Genomic DNA, 20,898 nt, shown 5'->3' on the forward strand with positions numbered 1-20,898 from the left:
AGGCAGAGAGAGGAAGAAGCAGGCTCCCTGTTGAGCAGAGAGCCCGATGTGGGACTCGATCCCAGGACCCTGAGATCATGACCTGAGCTGAAGGCAGAGGCTTTAACCCACTGAGCCACCCACTTCTAGTCAATTGTAAAGGTGGATGGAACCCACAGGAAACACAAGGAAGCCAAACTTTTGAGGACGCAGACCTTTAGGAATGAATGTGTGTCCACTTCCAAGGTACAGAACTCTGACCTGCTGTGTTTCTGGGAGAGATGAGAATACACAGAATCAGACATAGAAGAAGGAAGTCACAGATCTCGGTTCCTGCCTGTAACCAAAAGTAGGAGAAGGACTGTGGTAGTTTTGTATATTTTTTGTTTCTTGTCATGTCGTTTGTATTAAGTATTTTCTTTCTTCCTTCTTCCTACCAGTGTGATTTTATGCAAGTTGTCCATGACAATATTTCAAATATAATCTCTAGGTAACAGAATAGTCAAATGATTGTGGCTGGACTGAAGAAACTAAATATAAATGTTCAATTCAATGCTTGGGACTGCCTGTCTTTTCCATTTTGGGGAAAGAGTGAAAAGCTTTTCATTTGTAGGTGTAGCCATGTAGATGGGTGAAAAGATGGAGTTGTTGTGTTGTTATATGGAAGTTCCAATATGAGTAAAATGGTGTATAGGGAAGCTCAGGATCTAGAGGTGTGAAATCTGCCCATTACCCATTCTTTGCTTTTTGATTAAAATCTACCCTCTATGTGCCCTTCTTGTTGACACTGGATGTCATAAACGTTTCATTTCTGCTATGTGGCACACTTGGCACAGCCTTTGTCAGTCAGTGCACTGTGAGGTTTGGCTGGCAAACCCGAGATGGCGAATAAAAAGATTACTCCAGACACCTTTGTAGGAGAAAAGAGAGGCATGGTGATTAGTGGTAGGGCCAATTTAATGTTAAAACCTGTTTAACTATTAGGGCCTGCTTAGCCAGAGCAACTCCATATTGCCTAGGTAGCCATATTGTTGTTTATATCCATGGACTTCATTCCGGGAATAAACACCCCAGTAGTTCCTGGTATGGTTTCGGGTATCGATTCTGGGAGTAAACGCCTTAACAATAGAAGCCACGTACCTTGGGTCTGCGGGTATGCCGTATAAAACCAGCCTGTGAGATCAGGAGGGGGTCACTCTCTTCAGATGCGGCCCTGGCTGGTCAGTTTGACTTCTAATGCTTGGCATAGAATAAAGCTTCACATAACTTTCACTTTGTCTCAGTCTTGTTCCTCTGGCCGGTCAGTCTAACTTCTAATGCTTGGCATAGAATAAGGCTTTGCATAACTTTCACTTTGTCTCAGTCTCATTCCTTTGATAACGGACCCCAACAATTAGAAGCTACAGTGGTAAAAGGCCGCGTGCCAAGCTTTGTCCCCACTTTCATTGGGTTCATATCAATACACCAAGCAGAAGCACAAAGCAAGGAGGAAAGTGTAGCCTTAATGGTCAGGATAGTAATAAGTGGGGCCGTGTGTGGTAAGGGCAAGGAGTCTAGGAGTTTATGAAGTACATGAGCACCACATGTCCCTGTTTGTCCTTGAAATTTAAACATTTACTCCCTACATGAGAACCTTGAGCTGTAGTAAGAATCTGGCCTCTTTCAGTCAGGGATCTTCAAAGGAGGCCAGTGTTCTGGCCTCCTTTGTTTTTCAGTTGGTTTCACCCACGGAGGCATATACAAGTCAGATTTTGTCTGTCTCAGCACTGTGAATTCCTAGAGGGCACCAGAGGGAATACAGCAAGACATAGCTGGGGGAAAAGCTTTCTTCTTCTTTTGCTGTGTTTTCAAAGAGATTTTATTTATTTACTTGTCAGAGACAGAGAGAGAGAGTGAGCAAGCATAAGCAGGGGGAGTGGCAGGCAGAGGGAAAAGCAGGCTCCCCACTGAGCAAGGAGCCCCATGCGGGATTTGCTCCCAGGACTCTGGGATCCTGACCTGAGTCAAAGTCAGATGCTTAACCCACTGAGCCACCCAGATGTCCCACTTTCAGTGTTTTTAACCCTTGATCTTACAATGCTACTGCCAGTGGCCTGGAGAAGACCTAGCTTCTCTCACCTTTAAGTAAATGGGTATGGCATTGTAGCAGGCTACAACTGTATATTGTAGCAGTTATAGAAGGCTGCCTCCCAGGGAATCTCGCCAGTTCTCTAGTGAGAGTTTTCCTGCCCAGTAGCCTTGGTCTGCGGCATGTTGGTGAACTTCTTTCCCTACCTGAGGACCCCAGTTCCACCTTCTCTAATAACAGAGCATCAGACTTATTCTCTCAGATGTCTTCTGTTTTTAGGGGTAGCGTCTACTTCTTTATCTCCTACTTCTGGTTTCCTTAGAGATTTTTTTTTACTTCTTTCATAGTTAAAACCTTTGCTTAATAATTCTTTATATCACATTTTTCATGTTAAAATGAGTGATGTGGTTTCTGCCTCCTGACTGGACACTGAGTGATACAAACATCTAAACTGAACTTTATCTTGGAAGAGGGCACCACACTGCTCACAGTACATGGGAAACGTTAATATAGGAATTCTCAAATTTATCAAAATGTTTACCCCAACAATAAAGTCATAAATATACTATTTGGGATCTTTGTATACATTTTAAATATTCTGTATGTTAATATAATATCTGACATTTTCATCTCCTCCTTCAGTATACCTTGTGGTTTTATGACACTGGATTCCTTTTAGATGGGCTATGGGTATATTTCCTTTGAAATGGAGAGGAAAGGATGGTATGGATATGAAAGGAATTATCCACACAAAAAAGTGGAATCTTTTGAAACTAGTGGACCAGCTGCCCATGTGATTCCAGAAAGAATGGTTAAAACCATCATTCTTGGGAGGAGTGAGGTCAACATCATGGCGGGAGGAGTGAGGTCAGCATCATGGCAGAATGAGTTCTTAGATTTGTCTCCCTCTTTCCGTTTAAAACTAGTAGGATTCCAAAACCCAAAAAAAGATTCCCCTGCACAGCACACCAGATGCCAAAGAGATCCATTCATAATTACATCTGAGAGGGTATGTATTGGTTTTCAGGGAGACCAGAGCCCAGGCAGCTTGGTGGGGCCTGTTACCCTGGCTTTTATAGTGGTGGTAACGCTCACCTGTGACTCCTGGGGCCAAGAAGGTGGGGGTGGAAAGCGGTCAGTGAAAGGCTACTTGGCCCTGTGGACTGTGGCTGGAGGACCCCCTACCTATGAAGCCACAGAGCAGGATCCTCTGAGGTAAGACATCTGTGACCAGGCAGGGACAGTGGCGGTGGGGGGGGGGGGAGGAAAAGGCAAGGGAAGGAGGCAGAGTAGAAGAAACACTTTATGCAGTGTCTGCCCCAAGAGTTCAGCAAGAGAACTCTGAGCTCCATGGGACTCTAGAGCTTGAGGATCATCCTCCTGAAGTGTGGGGCACGCCCTAAGCCCAGGGTCTTCCTATATCCCGCCCCTAGTCAGTTGCCAGCCCACTACTTGTTTTTGCTATGGAGCCTGGCCTAAACCATCCTGGCTGCTCTGGGAAGAGAAACCAAAAACTTGTGCTCTTCTGCCACCTGCTGTAATACTAAGGAAGGGTCTCTAACTGCCCATCTATGAACTGTTAGAATTCAAGTTAATAAATCTTGACCTACATGGAAAAGGTGTTGGCTACTTCAAATGATCTGGCAGAGGAACATCTCATTAAAGAGCATGAAAAATCGTGGTGACATGATCTTGGTAAAAGAAAATGACTGTTCTCCAGCCACCAAACCTAAATTAAATTTTGTTTGTTTGGATGTTTGTCATAAGTGGGTTTAATCCTTTCCTCCAACTGACACATTATGAAATCAAACTTCATTTTACCGTAGTCCACGTTTTATGGAATGTTTTCTGGAACTGCTCAAAAGAACTTGAACTAAACTAACTTGAACTAAACATAAGATGTATTATATGGCTGTGGAAGTAGAAAGTATAATATTAATCCTATTTCCATCAGCATAATTTATTTTGAGGAAGAAAAATCATTCATGGACAATGAACAGTGTTTGTGGATAAAGCAGCTGGAATTTGAGCCTGCTGAGCAGGGTGAGGGCAGTGAAGCCCGCTGTTTGGTATTCTTCCTGGAGAGTCTTCAGGTGTTCTTCCAGAGTCATTCGGGAAAACCTTCCCTGTGCTTTGTCATTCCTTCCCCTCCCATCCCTTCTCCTCCCAACAGGGGATCCAGGGGTTGCATTCAGGGGAGATAAGCTTTCTGGCCCAATCATGCTGGGCCAGGTCTGAGTCCAAGGTCCCCTTCCTGTTCCTCTTTCACCCTGAGTTGTGTGGAGCTGGGGCTGGCTTGGGCTTGAGGGCTGGGGCATGTGAGGGAGGGTGTGGGGAGCCGTGTCCCTGCAGCTCCAGCCCTCCATCTTCCGGGAAGTTCCTGGATGAAAGGTAACTAGATGGCAGAACTCCTGTCTTCCTTCATCTCTGCATGTGTGAGAATGAAGTGTCAGAAGTACAACTTGTGTAGTCCAGTTCCTGGAGCTTAGTAGGTGCTCAATAAAATTTGGCTTTCTTCCCTCTGACTTTACACAAAATGCCACTATGTTCTCAGGCCTTGAGGAATCTCCGCATTGGGCAGAGATTGGTGGTGGCAGTGGAGGGTGGACCTGGAGGATGGTATTGGCTCTTGTCTGTTTTTTCTTCACTGTGTTGAGGGAGCAAGAAGAGGCTGGCTGAGGACAAAGCAAAAGCTGGCACCTTGCATCCTCTCTCCACCCGCTCCCCTTGGTAATGTGTGTGACTGTGTGACATTCCTCAGGCACCCTTGACTGCCCTAAAAGAAAAACAAATAGGTAACTTGCAGAGATCACAATCCTGCAAGACAAAGTCTCCCTTGGTTTACCAATGTCCTAGAGATTTACAACAAAGAAGCTATCTAACAACAGCACAATTTCCAGAGGAAATAACTCAGTTCCTCAAACCCTAAATAAAGTTAAATTTCTTCTAAACCCAAATCTCACTAACAAGGACACTTGATAGGAGAAATGTGAAACTTTATCTCTAGATCTACAAGATAGTGTCGAGAATCATTCCCAAGCATACGGCCCACTGATAATACATCTAAAGGGTCTCACAAGAAGATTTTTACTACTAGTAATGAATAACCTTTCTCCCAACAATAGCTAGTCCCTCCAGGTCCTGGAGACCTTGATTCCAAAATTCCTTAGAGACTAACATCACCCTCTTTGTCCTTACCTACCCCATTCCTGTGTATATAATCAGCCACTCCTCAGGATAACTGCGCAGCATCTCCGTCTGCCCATGGGTCCTGTCCCCATGCTCTAATAAACCACCTTTTTGCACCAAAGATGTCTTAAGAATTCTTTCTTAGCCGTCGGCTCCGAACCTCACCCCCTTGAACCTCACCTAGGTTCAAGAACTTCATCATTTGGTGACCATGAAGGGACTGTGAGTCTTTACATTTGGACTCTGAGCTTCGGTGCAAAATTGGTGAGTACTTTCTCTCCTTTTCCTTTACTCTCATTTCAGGGCTTTTCAAGGAGTATGGTCTTACTGGAACACTTGCATGTCAATTGGTCAGGCTGTAGTCCTCTAGCTCATGGCTACTCTACGGGGAAGAGAGAGTCTGCCTCTTGGCTGTAAGTTAGTACCCTGGCCAGAATGGCAATAAGACCCAGAAATTGATACCCTTTCTTTATTTCTGTTCTGATATAAAGTTTTCTCTCTTGGGCACAGGGCAGCCACCTAAGTCACTGGGACGGCTGCCAATCTTAAGACTCCCCCGTGTGAGGTTTCCTCCTGATTGATCTAAGGTGATCCCCTCCACATCCCTGGTCTAGCCACTTCTGGCCGAGGGATCTCCGCTGGGAGCTGGATGAAACCAGTACCCAATTGAATTAAAACACAACCGGAGGCCGTTTCCTAGGGAAGTTGGCTGTAAGGACCACATGTGTTGGAATGTCACTTAGACCATGATGGATTTCAGTCTTTACTGTTGTCAGTGTTTTCTGCTAACTACTTAAAGCTACGAAATTGTGTAATTTCTCCTTGTCAAACTTTTCTGATATTTCCATGGGTTAAAATGGGAAAACAGTATGCAGTCTTCAGGACAGACGATGGCATGGCATGGCACAAGTGTTTTGGTCCATTCACCAGGCACCCATCGGCAGCCTAGGATGCGATGGGGAAGGGGAGGGACGCTGGCACCCCTCCAGGGCCTTTTATGGCAGGAATGCCTTCTCGGGGAAGGCAGGATGGTGATCAATAGCGATGGCTTGTGTGAGAGATGCCTCTGGTCACTTTTGACACACGGGAACCTCTGACATATCCTGCGTGGGATGCCACCCAGGAGTCGGGGGGGATTTGGTAATGGACCTTCTTTACTTTTCTGGGAGCACGCCTCAGTAGGCTTCTTCGGTTCCCAAGGACTCTACCTTAAGGTGCCTTTTAACCCACTGGAAATAATTTGGATTGCAAAACTTAGGAAAGGACTGAGCTCCTGTAACACTGCATGGCCTCAGTGGGAACTATCAGTTAGATCTCCTCTGCGGGAAACAGGGCAAATGGACCTAGGATACCTTCATTGCTCATACCTAGGCCTTCATTGTTCTGCACCAGGACCCCGAACTAAGGGGCTTTTGCAGAATGTGTTTGCCCAAATGAGTCAGCTAGTAAACTTCCTCCTGACATATTGGATGATAATTACGTAAATAAGCCGCCTTCTAGTAAACCCAGGTTGCTGGGCTATCCCTAGCAAAGGGGACTCTGGCTTTATTTCTCTGTTTCTCCTAATAGATGTGGAGGCTTCTTCCTCACTCACTTCCTGTGTTAACGGATATAACTGGAGCCAACTGGGGTTAGTCTAACTCGAGACAGAGACCGTAAGGAATATTCCCAAGCAGCTGCCGAAACTCTCTTTGTTTCGGGGAAGTTTCCCTGTCTTCTCTGGCCCGACTTGGACTGCTTAACCCCTCTCCCATTGCTGGTGGGAAAGCATGGCGTCTGCTCCTCTGTTGGGGCTTATGAGCTCTAAAACCAGGAATCCTTTCTCTGCCTCCTGGCAGCACTTTGTTTCCTGTTTCCCCCTTCTCGTGTTTCCGCACCAGTGTGCGTGCGGCCTGCATGACTAGCCTCTAGATCATGCACCATGGCTGCTTCTCTCTTCACTGTCAAGGAGCAAGAAGAACAGCCCCTGGACCTAACACCCCCCCACTCCGGACCTTCCCACCCGTATCTCAGGTAAACATTCAAAGTGGAGTGGGCCCAGGTGGAAAGTAAATCAGTATTGGAATTAAGTTTGTTGGTTTAATTAAGATAGACATGTCTTTGAAGTTGTCAGCAGTAAATGTGAAGCTTCAAGGTTTGCTAAGGTTAAATAAGCTTGGGTTGTTTGTGGGGATTTGTTGGCAAAGAGGTGACTAACCTGGTGGTTAATTGTCTGTCTCAGAGTTTTGGTGGATGGTTGCTGGGATAGCTTTCGGAGTCTTTGGTGGCCTGAGGGTTTGAAGTTTTGCTTGGATGACAAATGGAATTAAATTATGGACATCTGGGTCTTAACCAAATGGCATAAAATGCTAGAGCGCTGGTTGCTGGAACTAAGTTTGTGCTTTTGAAATCTGTTGGTAAGCATGTTTTATGCTTGACTGATTGATAGATTTGCCATCTCAGGAGTTCTGTTGTGGCGGTTCGCAGTGGGTTGATAACTGGCTGGAGGTTGAGGTGTAAGAGTGCAAAATGCTAAGTGTAACTAGGACTGGTGGGAATGGGGGAAGCAACTCTGTGGAGAGGTGGATGATATGTAAGAAATATTTAACAGAACCTGAAAGCAAAGGAAAGTTGTAGAAGGTTTATGAAGGAAAACCTTTAGAAAAGGAGAAAAAGACCAGATGCCTGATCCTGTTTAAATAAAAAAGAAAGAAAAACAGCCCCCAAGATGACTTAACACTCTCCTAACATACCTCCACATAGATTATACTTCCAAGTAAAAGGGCCATTTGGTCTTGAGAGATTAAGAAAGTGGCCTGACCTTGAGGGACTGCGAAAATACCCTGTTACCATCCCCCATTGCCTGTAACCATAGAAGCTCACTCTTATTCATAGAGACTAAAAGGGGAGACTGATTGCCTCCCATTAGCCTGGGATATCCAAAGGGGAAGGTGTCCAACCTGTTTGAATCTGAAGAGTGCCTGACTGTGTGAATGTGTCCGTATGGCTCCACCGCTTCGGCTACGGAGTCTGAGTGGGATGCACCCTGAGTCTCACGGGGTGTCATATGGCATAACGGTCATCTACTCCACGGAGTAGCCTGGTCCAGGGTTTATACGGACAGACCTTAGCTAAGACGCTCCTAAGTTCCCGCGAGGGACGTGAGCAGGACAGCATCTGAAAGATTCCCCTCCCTTTGTCTGACACATCATTCACTCATTCACAATGGGAGAGAAACCTAGTAAACCCATTATTTTAAAGACTGCATACTTAAGAAAAAAGAAAAAAAGGAAAAGACACTGTTAATAGAGAAGCTGGTTTTCTCTGTTTAAAAGGACAAAATTTTCTTAGGTTAATTGAAATGTAAATGGTTTTCTCTTTGCCTGCCCAGAAAAACCAGTTTCTATGTTTTATTTTATCAGATCTTTAACATCCCTTATCCTATCTAAGCAGGTGCTTTAAAAAGTTTTAACAAACTTCCCCAAGATTTAAATCTTGAACTAAGTCTTGATTCTCTTGTAAAAGTTTTATCTTCAAGGAGATTCATATAAAGTACTTACAGGACAAATACAGGTATTCAATATATTAAACTAAATGGGTAAGAATTTCCAAAACTAAAGCTGCATTCGCCAGATTTAGTAACATGGGACTAAATGAACTAAAAGATTATAGTGTTGTATCTCTTAATGTTTTGTCTTATTTTAGACATTGCTGGTTCTCCAATGTTTGCTCTTCCAGACTAAGGAAATTTTTTTCTTAAAATGTCTGTGACTTACAGAAATGTAAAATTATTTATTTGCAAACAAACCAAAGCATTCAAATTTTCTATCCGAAACCTCTGAAACCAAAAGGGCTCAATAAGTATTCTTTCTTCCTTGGCAATCAGTCATTTGCATAAGTTCAATAAGAATCTGTTCTCCTTGTAACAGGACAGCATTGGAAACTGGTTATTTTACCAAGGCTTTGACTGGAATGTCATATTTGAAAAGACTCAGATATGACCAGACAGCTTTAAGGAACTAAGGTTGACTTTATGAAACCTGGAGCCATAAAGACCCTTGGAACTGTTGGCCTGATACCTTGCTTAGAGTTCCCAGCAGCCTCACCAGGTGAGTAAAGAATGTCACTCCTTGGTAGGTGCAGAGCCTCAGAAAGAAGAATTTGCCCAAGTCGACAGGTATTGCAGGCATGTCTGATGGCAAGTATATGGCTTGGCTTCTGGCCCAGAGAGGCTACTAAAAGTTCAACCTAGAAATTCCTTATAAAAAGTTCTAGCAAAGCAGATTCTAAAAGATCTATATGATTACTTAACTGTTCTTGCTGAACTTATGTAAATAATTAGGCCAAATTTGTTAAAACTGGACTTGCTTTTCAAGTGAATTAGTCCTGATTTGGCTATCTCCGGAAATGAGGGTTATTTTAGAGAGAAAAATTATGTTTTTAATATCCCACCTTTATGGGTGTTAAATCCTAAAGTTGATTGTTTTCAAATGGTTGTTTACCTAAACTAGACAGCCTAAGGTAAACTTCAGAAAAGTTGCACAATAGCTCATTTATACGATCTTCTTGCTTTTTTATTTCATGGGGATAATAACAAGACCCCATGGCACGTGATTAAACAACTGGAAAAATGGGATTGATTCCCCAACAATTGTATAACTTAACTAACACCTTGTGTGTGGCTGGGATAATGAAATTGCCTAAAAGCCAGCATACCACACTCCATAGGATTAACTATGGACTTGTGGAGATAATGGATGACCCCACTTTCTTTATGATTGGATTGGATGATGTATGTGGGACTCCCCCTATCTCTTGACAAGTTTTCTCCCACTTGCCAGTGATCCTCTGTATTCAGGATATTGTTAAGCCTGGACTACTCAAAGGGCTACTTAACGGTTTCACCCCTTAGTCGTATTTATCCTAGAAGCCACCTCTGTTGAGATACAATTGCAAACAGATGCTTTAGCGAAGCATAGAACAGCTCTCCTCATAAAAGGAGCCTCAAAGCTCACTATGGGACAGTCCCTGACTGTAATGACTTCACATCAGGTCCAGATTTGTCTTAGAAGCCAAAAGCCACCAATGAATGGTGGAGGCCGACTTATTAAATACTGGGCCATACTTACAGATATGCCAGAAATAATACTTAAAACTTGTCAAACTTTAAACCTAGTTACTGTATGCCTGAACCTGACCACTGTACTTTTTTCTCTATAGAGCAAAAACTGTTCAGAAGTTATTGATCTTGCTTACTCTGTTTGGCCAGATTTAAGATGCCCCTGTTAAAAATACAAATGACAGTTGGTTTACTGATGACAGTAGTTTTCATAAAAAGAATAAGAAAAGCTAGGTATGCTATATTGCTCACTAGCACTTTGCAATTGCCAATGCCTAAAAATAAACATTAACCCTGACTCCAAATATGCCATCCTGGTACTACATGCCCATGGAACTATTTGGAAGGAAAGGGGATTGGTGTCAAGCCATAACTCCCCAATCAAATATGGCCCTAAGTTCCAAAACCCTACTTATCGCTATACTGAGGATGACATATATCAAATCTGGGATACATATTTGTGGCTCACACCCACTATTGGACAGCTCAGTCAAAAGGCAGTTTTATGCTGGGAACAAAGAAGTCATACATATGATACTTGGGCAAATAACACACGATATCTAGGATGGCTATCGTTAGAAATGTGTTCCCAAGTAATAGTATTCCAGGCTACTGACTGGTTTGCTACTGATTGGGTAAGGCGATCTGGCATTAGATGGTCAGCTCCAAACGGAACCCACGGATATGTGGAACTAACCTGTGGCCCTGCCTTCCTCCAGGGTGGATAGGTCGTTGTACTTAAGGATTTGCCTGGATTCATGGGCACATTACTAAAACCATCACCACTCCAGCTAATCTCCCCAATTTAAAGCAAAGATGGACATGATCTGCTTTTAAATGATATGATCACTTAGCATCCATTTTTGTTCCCTCTGCGGGACTAGAAGGTGTCATGTGGCATGTAGAAGCCCTTAATAAATACACTACAAAGGCACTCAGTGATTCACTAAATAGCATCTCCCTACTTAATACTAAAGTCTCACAGATACGCAAGGCAGTCCTACAAAATAGGATAGCCTTAGATGTCCTGACAGCAGCACAGGGTGGCACATGCGCAATTATCAAAACAGAATGTTGTGTGTACATCCCAGACTATCACAAAAATGTCACAGGACTAATAAAAGATATGAATACCCAGATTAAGGCTCTACAAGATCCTTTTCTCTCTCTCTGTCAGTGAATGGTTAAGTTCCTGGTTTGAAGGAGGACTACGGCCAACAATTAGAAATCTCCTTTTCAGGCTTCTCATTTTTATCACCTTATTAATCTTAATATGTTGCTTTGTTCGGTGTTCTCTACTTGGTGCCGAGACTCCATTGCTGCAATGAGTTCACCATGACAGATGATCCTTACCACGTGCAAAGACACTTCTTCACTGTCAGCGCTGGATACAGCTGCCTCCGCCTTTCGTAACTCCCCTATACATTCCTCAACTAATCAATATTGACCCGAGTAGGTAGGGACAACTCTATGCCCCTATTCAGCAGGAATAAGTTAAAGAATATGAGACCTTCCACCTTCAACTACCTTAAAGATTTAAGGGTCAAATTGTTCAGCGGGGAATGATGAGGGAGCAGGAGGCTGGCTGAGGACAAAGCAAAAGCTGGCACCTTGCATCCTCTCTCCACCCGCTCCCCTTGGTAATGTTTGTGACATTCCTCAGGCACCCCTGACTGCCCTAAAAGAAAAACAAATAGGTAACTTGCAGAGATCACAATCCTGCAAGACAGAGTCTCCCTTGGTTTACGAATGTCCTAGAGATTTACAACAAAGAAGCTATCTAACAACAGCACAATTTCCAGAGGCAAATAACTCAGTTCCTCAAACCCTAAATAAAGTTAAATTTCTTCTAAACCCAAATCTCACTAACAAGGACACTTGATAGGAGAAATGTGAAACTTTATCTCTAGATCTACAAGATAGTGTCGAGAATCATTCCCAAGCATATGGCCCACTGATAATACATCTAAAGGGTCTCACAAGAAGATTTTTACTACTAGTAATGAATAACCTTTCTCCCAACAATAGCTAGTCCCTCCAGGTCCTGGAGACCTTGATTCCAAAATTCCTTAGAGACTAACATTACCCTCTTTGTCCTTACCTACCCCATTCCTGTGTATATAATCAGCCACTCCTCAGGATAACTGCGCAGCATCTCCGTCTGCCCACGGGTCCTGTCCCCGTGCTCTAATAAACCACCTTTTTGCACCAAAGATGTCTTAAGAATTCTTTCTTAGCCATCGGCTCTGAATCTCACCCCATTGAACCTCACCTAGGTTCAAGAACTTCAACTGGAGATGGATTTTCCAAATATTCCCGAGTCTAAGGGGATATTGGCAGAATAGACCTTTGGGGATGATAACGTGGGATGTATTCAGGTATATGTGGAAGCCCCGGGTTTGCCCAGAGTTTAATATCTCAGACTAGACATCTGGGTGGAAACCAAGCACTCCCATGCACCAACAGGTCCATCAGTCCTTGCTTCATGAAAACAGAACAATTGAGAGTGAACACAGGCTGCGAGAGGCTTTGCTGGGTGCGTGGTTGTGGAACTCTGAGACATTGGTTTCCTCACCCATAGAATTAAGACAATAATGACAACAACCTGGCAGAAGTGGGGCCAGGGGGACTCTAGCCCAAACTGGTGTCTTAACACCAGTCGCCTAACACAAGAACACCCGAGCACTGGGCGGATTCAATGGAGCAAACAAGGTGGTTGAGTCTGACATATTTCTAGCCCAGTGATGCATATATGTTTGGGGTAGGAAAAACAAAAGAGCGGGGAAGTTGGTTCAGTTGTTGCATCCACCCAGCGGCTTACTTGTGTAGGTCAGAATTAAGTCTTCCTGTTTCTTAGTGGACTAAAGTGTTTTCCAAATTGGACAGAGAAGCCAACGTGTTGCTGAGGTGACTTCTCTGCGCATGAGCTCAGGCACAGTTTCCTGAGTGTTTGCTGTGTGCTGGACACGTGACCAGGGCACACAGTGCCTCCCTTTGTGGATGCCACAGACATTCCACAGAAGATCACAGGTCAGGGCTGTGGAGGAGGACAGGGCACCACTAAACCCCAACAAGCATGTGTATGGGGCTCAGACAGGGATAATCAGGTTGGCAAAGGCCACTCTGAGGGAGGTCACCTTAGGTGAGACTGATTCCAGTCTCCATTCGGTGACCAGTTTGGGGGATGAGAGAGAAGAGGAACATCCAGGGGCTTGTGAGAAGGCCTGAGTCTGGGAAAGCTCTATGAAGTGGAGGAACGCTGCCAGGCCAGGAGGGAGCACTGGGAGCAGTGGAATGAGATCAGAGAGGAAGCTGGGGCCCCGGAGCCACAGACAAGTGGTTTAGCAGGGGGATCCCTGGAAGGGGTGAAGCAGAGCTGATATAAGATGATTTGAGAGGTTATAACCTTGGATGGAAAACGAATTTGATAGGGCGAAGCTAGAGGTGGGCAGGGGACGCCCATGGGGAAGCAGGGACACCATGTTTGGGTGAGGGGGGAAATGAGTTGGGTGTAGAACTAGAAGGTAGCCCTGGATATGGATTAGAGAAAAGTCTTGAACTTTCTGGTGCACTGGCAGCAGACAGGGTGGGAAAGTGTCATGTGCCTGAAACTGGCAGGCATAACTGGGTGAACCCAGGTGTCCTTTACTGAGATGGTGAACTGCAGTAAGGGAGAGGCTGGAAAGGAAGCCCTAGTGCTCCACGGTGTTCCTTCAGAGACCAGGGAACCCACTTTTCCTGGTGCACACTGGTGGGGAGGGGCTGAATGGTCCACCCAGGCCTTGTGTGATAGTAAAGTATTAAGAAGCCACAAGGTGCTGTCCATTCAGCTGGGGCAGGGCCAGTGTCCTGGAGTTGGTCCTGGAAGATTCTGTGATGCTCAGGCTTAACCCCTCCTTTGCCACACTGTGGGGAGCACCTGGGTCATCTCCCGGTGAAGAAAAGTAGCTGCACTGGGTCTTATCAAAGGCTCCTGCCACATAGCATTCACCAGCTGACAGGATTCACCAACCAACAGAATAGTTTTGGTAGTGAACAGAAAGTACAAGTAGCCCCAAGCATAGGGCTTTTTTAATCTTGGCTGTGCCACACACACTCCTTGCTCCTGGTCTAGAAGCTAACCAGCCTGGAGGGTGGCAGTTGTTCAACAAAGGATTATGGAATCTGCATCTCTGTGTGTCCGCATGCAGAGTGGGTCTGTGTATCTGTACCTGCCCTGTTTCTTTGGCTCTGATCATGCTGTTTCCTTCCTGATAACTAGGGTGCACTGTCTAGTGGGCAGGGCAGTCTGCTATGCCACTTCCAGTCGGCGAACGGGATTAGAATTAGGCACAAACAAGTCAGCTGCAAGAGATTGGGATCAGGGGACAACAGTCGAAAAGACTGCTGCCCGGAGTAACTCCATAGCCTCGCTTTTATTAGATAGAAATAGTAACCAACAGAAGAGTCGATGAAGGTCAAACAGTCATATGCCTTGTAGATAAGCAAGAAGGAGGGCAGAATATGTCTGTACAAGTAGTATAAAGTTTATAGTTGAACAAGCACATTCAAAGGATTTATCTAAGTAGCCACAGGTGCTCTTTGGGGGGAAAGGGGCGATAACGGAAAAATGTAGCAGGCGGCGTTCCACCCTGAGCGAGCCGGGCATCCCCAGCTGCTCAGCTTCAAGGCCATATATTGTCCTCTTCCCCCAGAGGCCTGTTGCAGTATCTGTTTTTCTTAAGGCTGTATCTAAATGTACTTGGTAACTAGTAAAATTTCCCGGGGGTATATTTTAAGTAATACATTGTTCTGAGGGGCAGTTGCACTGCTAGGGTTTCATTTTGTAAGCTTTCACATTCCAAGGGTGGAAGGGGTCAGCACAGGAATCTTCTGTCTGGGAGTGCTGAGTGCCCCAGGTCCCTGTTTCAGCTGAGATCTCTGCAACCTGTGCCCAGCTGTGCTTCTCCAACTCTCCGGGAACCAGATGCCAGACAAGAGGAGCCTGTGGCACCAATGTTGGATCTGGAAGCAGGGTTTGGGGCTTGAGCAGTGAACTGCATGTGCAATCTCTGAGAGCTCATTTGGGGCTGGCTGAGGTTTCACAATACTGAGTTAGAGACACTCCAGAAGCCCCAAGTTTTCAAGCAGGTGAGTGGGTTCAGAAGACGCTTGCTGGACAAGAAGAGGAAAGTGGGGAGCAGATGATTGGGAGGAGGACGCTGAGATCCTGGTGGGGATAGGGGGCTGGTGTGAATAATAATGAGGCTCTGAGAGGACCCAGGACAACTACAGTGGGGGCTGAACTTTATTCATTTACTTAAAGATGTTTGTGTAGTGTTCCTAGGACCAGGCACTGTTCTAATGTGCACTGACTCTCCATATATAAGTTCATAGGATATTTCTTATACCATGGGATGAGATCTTATTACTCTCTCCATATTGCAGATAGGACCTGGGGCAGAGGAGGTCAAGAAACTTGCCTCAGGTGATTCCCACAACGGGTGGCTTAGTATGGAGGTTAGCAGTCAGCCCCAGAATCTGTCCTTCCCAGGACCACTGGGGCCTCAGAGTCAATGGTTTGAAGCCCTTCTTTTTGACCAGGTCTCATTTTATCCTGTGCTTCCCACTGATCTGCTGGGATCCCTTATCCTGAGGCAGAAACTCCTCAAAGATAGAGAAGACAAGGATTAACCATTTTGGGGAATTGTCTGGCTTCAGCTATGAGTAATTCCATGTCCTTGATCCTGAGCAGAAAAGGGCTGCAGGAGGCAGGAGCTGAAATCAGGGTGAATTCACCTATCAAAGGACCCCAGAATAACGTGCATGTGGTGGGAGCCACAGTGTCCTTGAGGAGGATGCAGTCTGTCATGCTTTTCATGGTCATAATTAGGGGGCAGCAGAAGAACAGCACATAGGAGCTGGTGTGTCCTTCATGGGGAGGGCCCTGAGTCTACACCTTGTGTCCCTGGACGTCTGTGGTGTCCTGTGTCCTGTGACTTATGCAGACATGGAGGTGTCCCGTGACTCATGCAGACATGAAGGAGGCCACTGTGCTGAGCTGGAAAGGGTCTGGTCCTGTGGGCAGAGCAGGCTGGGAAAGTTTCCAAAGGGCTGGGCGGGCTTTCCTGGCATCAGGGTTGTGGGGCCCCCAACCCCATCAGCATACGGAGCAGTAGGAAAGGCTGTGCTCCTGCTAGGGACAGTTGCCAGCCCTGAGCCCTGCTGTCTTCTCTGAGGCCCAGAGCTGTGGGATGGCCCTGCCTCCTCTCTGGAGGTGTTTACCTGCCTCCTGCCCTGTGTCTCCCCAGCTCTGAGGAAATGGAGGATTACTGCAGGGGCTCTTTGCTCTCCCATCTCCCCTCCCTGCTCTTCCTCTTCCAGCTGCCTGCTGGGGGCTCTGCAGGTGAGTGTGTCCTCTCCCCCTCCCTGTGTCTCCTGGGAGTGGGTGAGAGCCCCTGGAGCTCTGCTGGAGCCTCCATCAGGACACATGGTTATTGGTGGAGTCCCTGGCTCTAGACAGATTCTGGAGATCCCCAACTGCTATTTGAAATTAAACACATAGAGGGGGGAGACAGGATGGCGGGGAAGTAGGAGGAGGCACCGTTTCAACCTCTACCCTAAAGTGAGCTGATTACCTACCAAAGAACTCCAATCACCCATGAAATCAGTTGAGATCAGAATTGCACATGTCTGGATCTCTACGGGGGCAGAATATGCCAGTGGGTAGGTAAAGTAAGTGGAAAGTAGGACTGATACTGGAAGATAAACAAAAGGGGGAGGGAGCCGCCAGAGGTGACCGATTGGAAAGTACTATCCCAATACAAGAGTGCCCTGCATCTGGGGACCAGCATAACTTGGAGTCTGGTTGAAAGCACTCAAAAAGAGCAAAGGACCATGGGGGGAAATTGTGGGCATGGGGGCAGTTAGGGACAGGGTCTTAAGTCCCAGGACCCAGGACAGCCACCCCTGGCGCTAAGCCAGAGAGAGTGCAGCGGAGAAACCAGGTGTTGGTCCCTGAGCCGCCAGCACGCCAGAGAACGGGTGGTGTCAGGCTCCTGTGAGGGGCTGGGAGCCTTGCCAGATGGCAAAACGCGGTGCTGTGCTATCAGAGCTTGAGACGCGAGTGCCCCACACCCTCCCCTGAGAGAGGTGCTTTCAAGCCCTGTTCGCTCAGACCAGGAAAGACCAGGCACTCCTAGCCTGGGTTAGCAGGAAAATCTGTGTGTGATTGCTGCTTGGAACCTCTCTGGTGGTCTGGAGCTGCCCAGACAGCCATCGCTGCTGTGGTTTTGGGTACAAGCAGGAGATCCTGCATCTCCAGGGACCATGACTCAGAACCTGCTCTGCCAGCGGCCCAGGGGAAACTTAATGTGCTCTGGAAACCCAGAGGGGAACAGACTGAGGCTTCTCTCTGAGAGGGAGGTCCGGGTGCAGTTTGCTTTCCTCTAAACCTCCAAAATCCATCAAAAGCTGTCAAGGCGAGACAAAACAAATGAACAAATATGAAAACCTCCAGAGAACAAAAGCCTGAAAAACCAGTTTCCTCAGAGCCCACACCCTTGAGGGGGCCGGGAGAATTTAACTCAGGGAACATTAGTGACTGAAAACCCACTTGGCAAGCCCCTCCCCCCAGAAAACCAACCAGGAAAGAAAAAAAAAAAGATGACAAGAGAATAACCACCACTACATCATAGATAGAACTATTATTTTTAACTCGTTTCCACTACTCTGGTTCATTTTTTTAAATATAGATAACTTTTTAACCTATTTACCATCACAGTGAGCTGTCCAATACATCAAATTCCATAATAACCTTCTAACATGAACTTTTTTTTTCTTCTTTCTTCTTTTTCTTTCTTTCTTTCTTTTTTTTTAAAAAATTTTTTTTTTTTCAGCGTAACAGTATTCATTGTTTTTTCACCACACCCAGTGCTCCTGCAATCCGTGGCCTCCCTAATACCCACCACCTAGTTCCTCCAACCTCCCACCCCCTGCCCCTTCAAAACCCTCAGGTTGTTTTTCAGAGTCCATAGTCTCTCATGGTTCACCTCCCCTTCCAATTTCCCTTAACTCCCTTCTCCTCTCCATCTCCCCTTGTCCTCCATGTTATTTGTTATGCTCCACAAATGAGTGCAAACATATGATAATTGGCTCTCTCTGCTTGACTTATTTCAGTCAGCATAAACTCTTCCAGTCCCATCCATGTTGCTACAAAAAGTGGGTATTCATCCTTTCTGATATAGGCATAATACTCCATAGTGTATATGGACCACATCTTCCTTATCCATTCGTCCGTTGAAGGGCATCTTGGTTCTTTCCACAGTTTGGCGACCATGTCCATTGCTGCTATAAACATTGGGGTACAGATGGCCCTTCTTTTCACTACATCTGTATCTTTGGGGTAAATACCCAGTAGTGCAATTGCAGGGTCCTAGGGAAGCTCTATTTTTAATTTCTTGAGGAATCTCCACACTATTTTCCAAAGTGGCTGTACTAATTTGCATTCCCACCAACAGTGTCAGAGGATTCCCCTTTCTCCACATCCTCTCCAACACACGTTGGTTCCTGTCTTGCTAATTTTGGCCATTCTAACTGGTGTAAGGTAGTATCTCAATGTGGTTTTAATTTGAATCTCCCTGATGGCTAGTGATGATGAACACTTTTTCATGTGTCTGATAGCCATTTGTATGTCTTCATTGGAAAAGTGTCTGTTCATATCTTCTGCCCATTTTTTGATAAGATTACCTGTTTTGTGTGGGTTGAGTTTGAGGTGTTCTTTTTAGATCCTGGACATCAGCCTTTTGTCTGTACTGTCATTTGCAAGTATCTTCTCCCATTCTGTGGGTTGCCTCTTTCTTTTCTTGATGGTTTCCTTTGCGTTCAGAAGCTTTTGATCTTGATGAAGTCCCAAAAGTTCATTTTCACTTTTGTTTCCTTTGCCTTTGGAGACATATCTTGAAAGAAGTTGCTGTGGCTGATATCGAAGAGGTTACTGCCTATGTTCTACTCTAGGATTCTGATGGATTCCTGTCTCACGTTGAGGTCTTTTATCTATTTCGAGTTTAACTTTATGTATAGTGTAAGAGAATGATCGAGTTTCATTCTTCTACATATAGCTGTCCAGTTTTCCCAGCACCCTTTATTGAAGAGACTGTCTTTTATCCACTGGATATTTTTTCCTGTTTTGTCAAAGATTACTTGACCATAGAGTTGAGGTTCCATATCTGGGCTCTCTACTCTGTTCCACTGGTCTATGTGTCTGTTTTTATGCCAGTACCGTGCTGTTTTGGTGATCACAGCTTTGTAGTAAAGCTTGAAATCAGGTAACGTGATGCCGCCAGTTTTATTTTTGTTTTTCAACATTTCCTTAGCGATTTGGGATTTCTTCTGATTCCATACAAATTTTAGGATTATTTGCTCCAGCTCTTTGAAAAATACCAGTGGATTTTAATCGGAATGCTATTAAAAGTATAGATTGCTCTAGGCAGTATAGACATTTTAACAAATTGTTAACCTGAACTTTTTGGTACATACACCCGTGTTTTTCTTTTGCTTTTCTATTTTTTAAATTTTTTTTAAATTTTAGTTTAGTTTAGTTTACTCTTTTTTTAATTTTTCTTTTCTAATATTCATATAGAGTTAAACTTCAAGATAATCCCCTTTCCCCAATCAATGCTACCCCTATAGGTAAACCAATTTTTAATCCCCTTTTATCTTAGGAAAGTTGAGTCCTTTAACAAAGATATCAGGATACATCCAGGAAGAATCAAAATAACCTTCTTCGCCCACACTGATAATTTATAACCACTCTCCCATCTTTTTCTTCCACCAGTGTTTCTGTGTATTTGTGTTTGTCTTGAGAGTATATAAATCTTATACTTGGGGTTCATTTTCATGAGGTTGTTCCTTTTTTTGCTTTTATATATATATATTTTTTTCTCTTGTTATATAATTTTATCAGTCTTTTTGTTTGTCTGTTTTTGTTTGTATACTTCATACATCTTACCTTGGGGCCCATTTGGGCTGAGCCTTCTCTTTTATCTTCCCTTTTTTCCCGGTCTCTCTCTCTCTTTTCCTTCTTTTTCTTTTCTTTTTTCTCTCATTTGGGTGGGGAATCCTGATTGCTCAGAAGCATTCCTGGGTGCACCTTGACTGCACCATGGTTGATACATACAGCTGCATCTGTTCTGTCATCTCTCACCAAAATGACTAGGAGGAGGAATGCCCAAAAGAAGAAAAATACAGAGGATGGGCCTTCTGCAACAGAGCTAATGGCTATCAACATAGACAATATGTTGGAAAGAGAATTCAGGCTAACAATTATCCAGGCAATAGCTAGGTTGGAGAAAGCCATGGACTACCAAACGGAATTGATTAGGGCAGAACTGAAAGCCACGAGGGATGAGGTTCACAATGTTAGGACAGATATGAAAGCCACTAGGGATGAGGTTCACAATGCTCTCAATGACTTCCAATCTAATCTAAATTCTCTAAAATGTATCTATCAATAATCACTCTCAATGTGAATGGCCTCAATGTGCCCATAAAATGACACAGGGTTGCAGATTGGATAAAACGACAG

General features: G+C 44.9%; 1 protein-coding gene across 1 annotated transcript in view; it reads left to right on the forward strand.

The window, feature by feature from the left end:
* Window positions 1-860: 860 nt before the first annotated feature.
* The window catches only part of LOC116862399 (butyrophilin-like protein 1), a 119,358-nt gene continuing 99,320 nt past the window's right edge, over window positions 861-20,898 (forward strand). Inside the window, exons 1-3 of the mRNA XM_032849685.1 lie at window positions 861-914; window positions 3,075-3,262; window positions 16,625-16,719. Of these exons, the coding sequence (XP_032705576.1) occupies window positions 861-914; window positions 3,075-3,262; window positions 16,625-16,719 (337 nt within the window). The remainder of the gene's footprint in view (window positions 915-3,074; window positions 3,263-16,624; window positions 16,720-20,898) is intronic.

This window comes from Lontra canadensis, unplaced genomic scaffold, assembly GCF_010015895.1.
Source record: "Lontra canadensis isolate GAN:19392208 unplaced genomic scaffold, GSC_riverotter_1.0 scaffold240, whole genome shotgun sequence".
Taxonomy (NCBI): domain Eukaryota; kingdom Metazoa; phylum Chordata; class Mammalia; order Carnivora; family Mustelidae; genus Lontra; species Lontra canadensis.